The sequence below is a fragment of the Cyprinodon variegatus genome, unplaced genomic scaffold, assembly GCF_000732505.1.
Source record: "Cyprinodon variegatus isolate N-32 unplaced genomic scaffold, C_variegatus-1.0 Scaffold2030, whole genome shotgun sequence".
NCBI classification, from domain to species: Eukaryota; Metazoa; Chordata; class Actinopteri; order Cyprinodontiformes; family Cyprinodontidae; genus Cyprinodon; species Cyprinodon variegatus.
The window spans coordinates 13269-20846 of record NW_015152483.1 but is presented as its reverse complement, the minus strand read 5'-3'; the positions used below and the strand labels follow the sequence as shown (position 1 = coordinate 20846).

The window sequence follows — 7578 nt, the reverse complement described above, 5'->3', positions numbered from 1 at the left end:
CCCATCCCTAGTCAGAAAGCAGTTCCAGGTTCGGTAAACAGGCAGAATCCAGCAGGAGTCTGAGGACAGGTCAGGCAAATGGAAACAGGCAGGGACAGAGGCCCATAGGCAGAATGGGTCAGGCTATCAGAAACAACGATATCCACTAGAAATCGCTCACCAAGGGCTTGAATAATCTGGCTCTGATGACTGTAAGAACGCAGGTTAAATAGAGACTAGAGCAGGTGAAAGAGGAGTAGTAAACTGGGCAGAGCTAGGCAGGTGAATCATGACAGCCTGAGCTTAGCATTTAATGACTGTTTTTAAGTTTCAAATCTAAGAGGTTAAATTAGAATAAATGAGATGGGATCTTGAAAATTAATATTTGCAATATTATTTAGTGACCAACCTTTGACACTATCGTTGGACTGTTCCTTTTTAATTAAGTATGAGAACACAGTAGACGGATGCAGCTTGACAACTTCTTAACACAGTACATCTCATTAAAGTTAAATCTTTCCAGTTGCTTTATTATGTTTAAGGTGATTAAAGTCACATTTTTAAAGCTACTGCTTTAAGCTTTACAATGAAATAAGGAGTAGTTTGTGATTAATTATTAGTGTTGCACCGATACCTAAAATGGTGGTATCGGTATCAGCGAGTACCAACAAATAGGGCACCGATACCATTTTGAGAGCCAAAAGTTTATTGAACTATTGTCATCCATTCCAGGTAGGCAATAAAAAGTTCTACTGGATTCACTTTGTATTAGTCTTTTTCCTACTTCACAAAGGCAGGCAACAGCTTGCCAAAGCCATGATGGCAATTATTTAACATCCCAGTAGGATGCAGTTCTTCATATGCTGTATACACACACAGATCAGTTTCAAACAAATGGTATTGGTATGGTATCGGTATCGGCCAATACCGCACAGCCAGGTATCGGGTATCGGTATCAGGGCCGAAAAATGGCATTGGCGCAACACTATTTATTATGCTGACTAGAGGAGTTTGACAAGGTACAGAGCTTAGTTCTGAAAGCAATTAATGGGTTTCAAGACAGCGTTGTATACGCTTGGGAGCTAAAACTGAAGTTCACCCCTGTCTTTCAGGGTTGGCTTGCAGGGATGGCTTCCTTTACTGTTGTTTCAAACCATCATCCCTTTCTGTCCAAGATAGGAATCTCATCATCATCTAACTTGTGGCCCTTGATTTTTAGGCGCACCATAATTTGCTAAATCGTACCCCACGCTGCTGGCTTTTCAGTGTTGTGCTATGAATTTAAGCAGTTGTTTGGTCTCTCCAGTGTAGTTGTCTTTTGCCTGTCTTGTTTTATCTGCATTTCTGTGAGCGTTAATTGGTTGCTAGTTTTGTTGGCCTTTTTTAAAACCTATATTTCATTTAAGAGCTTACATATCAATATGTTGCTTTTTTTTAATAAAGCTGATTACCAAACCCCCCCCCCCCAAAAAACAACTCATTTGTGTGAAATTGTCTAACACTCGATCACTATTTTTCTACTAGCAGCTGTTGTTTTGCTCAGTTGGTTCAGTGTTTCACTCGGGTCTTTTCATATTAGATCTTGAGGTGTCAATGTTTTTCCAGCTTGTTATTCTCCATGGATAGTCATCTGTTCTGGTGTGGTGCAAATTGACATACAAGACCACAACCATGACCACTGAAGGTACTGAAAATCTTTGCTTACTATTAAAAGTTTGGACTTTGATCAATGATGTAACCCAAGGTTCCTAAAGAAAGAAAACTAAATGATCTTTGCAGCTTAAAGAAATGGCATTTACCTTAACAAGACATTCTTTTTATTGCTCTCTTTTTAGCCTACTAGAAAATCCAGATTCCTTTTTCTTTTTAGCTCATTTAAGCCCTTGTGCCGCATAAAACTACTTACACTGAGACATAGCAAATCCTGAAGCATAACAGGTTGAATTTAACCACCACTGTAGCTTTTGTGGTCTTAGTCTCAGAGCCACAATGCAGTCTGATTGTGTCAGTCAGCTTTTAGCAGAGTCGAAGGGTAACAATATGTCTGGAGCATTTTAGCTTCATAAATGTCACCAACTGCTTTTCAGTGGCTGTTACTTTTGGATAAACCACAAACAGACAATTATGCACATTCTTTAAAAATTGCTTTTATAAATTGGAGATTTCTGAAGATTTCCAAGTAAGAATGTGTGTCTTCCAAAAAGGAAGGTAATTAGATAGTAAAATCATCTTTTTTTTTTTATCTTTTTTTCAGAACATATCTTTGGTTTGAATCCATGTCACCACATTGACAGTCTTTAATGCATTTGAAATGTTTTTACATTGTAAATGACACCTGGGTGGTTCATACACGACCACCTGGATCGAGGGAAATTACATCTGCAGTGTGTTATTACAGTCTAGTGGGGGGTCATGATTTGTTATTTTAAAGCTGGCTTCTTCCACTTCATATAATGTATACTTTCATGCTTTCTGTTCTGCCTTTTACTTTTATATTGGAACACCTATGCGCCAAATAATGTCTAGGATTTATCCTTGACATTTTATTCAGTTGTGCTGTGTCTGTTTATCATTGGAAGTTAGATGTAACTTTGTATGGTACAAAGAAATGTAAAACTCACAAATATCCTCAAGCACTTGGTATTTGTTGGTTTAAAATTAAAATTACACTGAGAAATAAGCTGTTGATACAATTTGGCTCTGGAATTTTTCGGCCCTGACTCGTGAAATTAGGAACTATAAGTTGAATCATTTTATGCTGTAATTAGTTGTGGATAGTTAATTAGTGAATGAACCAAATGTAGGATCTTGCAGGGAATAGAAGGTCTTTTTTTTGGATGCTGTTACTGTGTTTAAAGTAAGAGAGGAAAGGGGCATTTATGAAATACCTTTAAAGGGAAGGGTGTTTTCTACCACAAAATATGAGTGTGATTCTTTCATAGTGAGAGAGTGCATGATTTTTACTGCAAAAAAAAAAAAAAAGGATTAGAGCAAAGGTGGTAAATTTTAGCCTATATACCTTTAACCTATTTGCTCAAAATAGGTATATAAAATCCTAAAGAGAGCTTAAACTGAACTTTAATGATTTTTCTTTTTTTTAAATTAAAGTAGAACAAAACCTACTCTGTTATACTCTGACATCATGCTCCTGCTAGGGGGAGGACAGGAATCATTATTTCAGTGCTCTTTTTAAAATCCTTATATCATAGTTTTTAAAAGCTAGTCAAAAGTGTCTAAAGTGAGTATGGGAAGGTCAGAGCTTTGCACACCAATAAGTCTATAAACCCAGACAGATAGAATGAATAGAATGACATAGAACAGAATAGAATAGAAAATTCATTTATTGACCACAGATGGGAATATTTCTGTGCAATAGTAGCAAAGTGACATGCATTTAAAGTAAAAAATATTTATATAAAATATAATTTATATAAATATATAATATAATGTAAAACTATAAAATAGAATAACTAATAAAAAAAAATGTGCAGTAAGGTTTAAAAAAATCATCAATTATTTGCAGTTATATAAAAAACAATTTAGATACATTTTAACATGCTGATATTTTTTGATTGGCACATTTAAAAACAAAAAATACTTCAATTGGTTCTCAATGGCAACAAAAGATTTTACTAAGCTCTTTTCTTTGTCTTTGTCAAAATTATCAGGACATTTTCACAAAAAAACAGAAGTGCATCAAGCTGAAAACAGACACATTTTGTTGTTGCAAATGTGCAACAAATTGCCTTTGGTTTGGATGCATGTACCTCATTGTGCACCTGTGTGCATGTTTTTGCATACTTATTTCATGCTGGCTGCTGGCCCTTTGCAGATAAAGCCTGGTCTTTTGGGGGCCCACTTGTGGCAGACTGATATTGCCTCTCAGTTATGCCAAGGAGCTTAGGGACTTGCGTGGACCCCCAGGCGCCAGTCCAACACAATTAAGAACAAGAAAAGCAGCATGTGTGCTGTAAATAGAGACCAAAGGCCACAGTCTCTGTCTTGTTTGTATTGTTCTGATACCCCTTTTCCAGTCTAGACAGTGTGGAAAATTGTTCTGATATTAAATATTTACACTTCTTCCCCACAGCTCAGTGGGTAATATTGACTGTCCTTTACTTTGGTGCTGAGAAATGGGTTCAAATTTCCTGCAAGTTTTCCAAAGTTACTGTCCACCTCTTTTGCATGAGTCAATGTCTTCTCCTTCATCATCACACCCATTAAAGAGAGAGGTAATCAGGGTAGAATTTCTGGTTTATTATTTCTTTCTGACAAATATTTTCATCTCAAGGCTCAGTTAAATCTTTACTATTGGTATAAATAATAAAGAGGGCTCTGTGTAGAAAATGAAACAAATAAAATGACTCCCAAAATGAAAATACTGTGATGTATCCATCAAATGCATTTTGTATTAGATACAAAGTGTGCCCATCAAAATCTAAGATGATGAGCATTTTTTCCCATGGAAACTGTGGGAATATTCAACTAGCTGATATAGTCAGACTAAAACAACAACAAAAACTGTCTAGTTAGGGGAACATGACCTGAGACATAAAACTGAGATTATTATATGTTGCGTCATTTCTATGAACTTGAAATATACAGGCTTTTAAAGCTGTTGCAATACAGATTATTTCAAATTCCGTCTCGAGGATCCACTACTCATTACTACTTTGCCATTGCTAAAAATACCATACCTGTGATGTTTATAAGGTTTCAAAGGTTTCCAAAAGAAATGTGTTTTTTAACTGAATGTTTTTATCAGAGAAAGATTTTTGGAAAAGGTTTTCATTAGAATGTAACTTTTGTTTTACCTCACTTAGTTTCATTTAAGAACAAAAAAGATCCCAAATAGTTATCAGTTAAAGGAAAAAATTAAAAATTCCAGTTTTGGTTTTTAAAACATGCAAGAAATAGCATCCCTTGAAATAAATACATACTTATGTTATATGCTCCTCATGTTTTGGGTTTTGAGTTAAAATAGAGGGCTGCAAATAATATCAAAAGTCTTATAGAAGGTTCTAGAAAAGTGGTATAAAATAGAAAAGAGTTAAAAGACATGTGAAAATACAAAAGACTGAAAACACAAAAAATCCCTCTCACAGTTTGTAAGGTGTTATCAGTGAGGCTAAACACCTGCCTGTGTGGGTATTACTGGTTGCAGAGGGAGTGGAGGTTCTCATCACGAGCATGGTAGTGATTATCTGCTTTCCAAGGCCATTGACACAATACCGGATGGCCTGCTGATAGCTGTGGCAGCTGCTGTTTTCATCCCCTTAAAGGAGCCAATATGTGCAAAAGAAATATTAACAAAGGTAGACCATATTCAAGATCTATACAAATTTTACTGCACATGCATCTTATCAGTCTTTTGCTGAATTATTAATTCGTCCAGTTTTCTTTAAAGCGCAAAGCTGTTGAGTCAATTTTACAAAATTTGCTGTTTCTTCTTTTTTTTATAGAAACAGCAAAAAAAAAAAAAAAAATTGGTTGGGTTCTTCATTGTCCTAAAATTTTGAGTCAGATATTGAACACTAAAATCTTGTCTATTATTAATTTTGCTGGTTCAGTAAATAAAAAATTAAAATTTAAAATTAATTATGATAATTCATTAAATACTTTTCCTAATAAATGCCAACCAGGGTGAATCATTAAAAGAATGTCTGATTCCAGTCCTGACCTTATTTGTACCTCTTAAATACAATAAAAAATAATGATAAAGATAATAGTTTTGACAAATTTCAAAGCTGAAGTTCCTCTCACAGATCTTTAGTATTACAATAGTGAGAGTCTCAAATTTGGGAGTCATTGGTTGGAATTATATAAATTTCTTCTGAAAGTAGTAAATACACAGGAGTGTGCACTCATAATATGCTTTACTCTTGATATTGTAATTTTCACATAACTGTATTGACAAATTTAAAGATTTCAATCAGGATGTGGCAGTGGTGCAGTGGATAAGCATGTAGAGAAGCTTTGCTTCTTGCCTCAGCTGTTGCAGGTTCAAATCCTGTCCTGTTGATCCTTGTCTTCCCTCTCTCTAATACTTTTTTCTGTCTGCCTACTTTCAAAAATAATAAAACAAAACACCACTAGGGCCTAAAAAGACATCTTCAAGAAAAAACACCCAGAGTGACACACATTGATTTTAGATCTATTCTAGAAATCAGTTGATCATTTGGCCATGTCATTTTTTCCCAAGCACACTGTAACACTTTTATCATAGTTATAGCGAATTCTAAAAAATATTAGCTTAAGATGCAGACTAGGAAGAGGAAGCGGTGGCTTGTTTGTGCTAATAGGGTTAGAAGTGGCAATATTAGAGTGTACCTGTTAAGATGGGCTTGAAATGCAATGCTAGATGTGCAGAAACATCAGGCTTGTGTACCTGACAGTTATTGAGGGGATGGGGTTTGTTTGTCCTCAGCCTCAGTGGGTATCCACCTTTCACAGTTTCATGGAGTGAGCACAACTGATTGACATCTCAGCAGTGAAAGAAGGATTAAAGGTGATTTTGTGGTTGTTAGTGTTTGTGTGGTTGGAAGTATTGATTCATACTTCTATTCCTTATTCAGAGGCTGTGGTGAAGCTGGACTCAAGTGGTGAATCAAAGTGCAGCCAACTACATTTAGAGTTTTATCATTTACATAGAAATGTGAAACAGAAAAGCTATTATTAACCTTTTCTCTGTATGTGCTGTGTATGCAAAAATAAAACAAAAATAAGAGAACTAAACACGTCTTTCAGTAAAAACAGTAACGGATAATGCCTTTGATTTATTAGAATTTCTGCCTTGGAGCTCTTCAAAAACCATATAAAATGCCATTGTTATCTTTGAAAGCCATCTGTGTTTTGTTTTGAAGCACATTGCTTCCTGAAAGATTTCACACACCTCTGCTTTTGTTGTCTGATGAGATTCTAGTTGTTAAAAAGAAAGATAAAAATTTTATGATGACGTGTTCATGAATTAATGCTTCACATCACAATAACTATCACGGCTCTCTTGTACTCTTGTGTCCTGTGCTTTCCTTAAACATGCATAATTAGCAGCTAAGTTTCTTCTCTTTTTCCCCGTTTAGGGTCTCGTCTCCGCCAGGAAGACTTCCCTCCCCGGATTGTAGAGCACCCCTCTGATCTTATCGTGTCCAAAGGGGAACCAGCTACGCTAAACTGTAAGGCAGAGGGCCGTCCAATCCCAACAGTGGAATGGTACAAAGATGGCGAACGCGTTGAGACGGACAAAGACAACCCACGCTCCCATCGTATGCTGCTGCCCAGCGGGTCCCTCTTTTTTCTACGCATCATCCACGGACGACGAAGCAAGCCAGATGATGGCAGCTATGTCTGCGTGGCCCGAAACTATCTGGGTCAGGCAATCAGTCACAATGCATCCCTGGAAGTAGCTAGTAAGTACTGCTGTGTTCTGTTTGAGTTTGCTGATGTGATCATTTTCTAAGAACACAACAAAAAGCATCAAATATGTAGTATAATATCGCGTTCTCAATACAAAGCCATACCATCTTTTTCACAGTTTTGCCACATTAACCTTAAAATCAAGATTTGTTATAGACAAACACAAAGTAATCCATAACTAAAAGT

General features: G+C 36.1%; 1 protein-coding gene across 1 annotated transcript in view; it reads left to right on the top strand.

Moving 5' to 3' along the window:
• Positions 1–7435, top strand: part of LOC107105052 (roundabout homolog 2-like) — a 29195-nt gene extending 21760 nt beyond the window's left edge. The window contains exon 2 of the mRNA XM_015405171.1: positions 7059–7435. Within this exon, the coding sequence (XP_015260657.1) occupies positions 7059–7435 (377 nt within the window). The remainder of the gene's footprint in view (positions 1–7058) is intronic.
• The last annotated feature ends 143 nt before the right edge of the window (positions 7436–7578 follow it).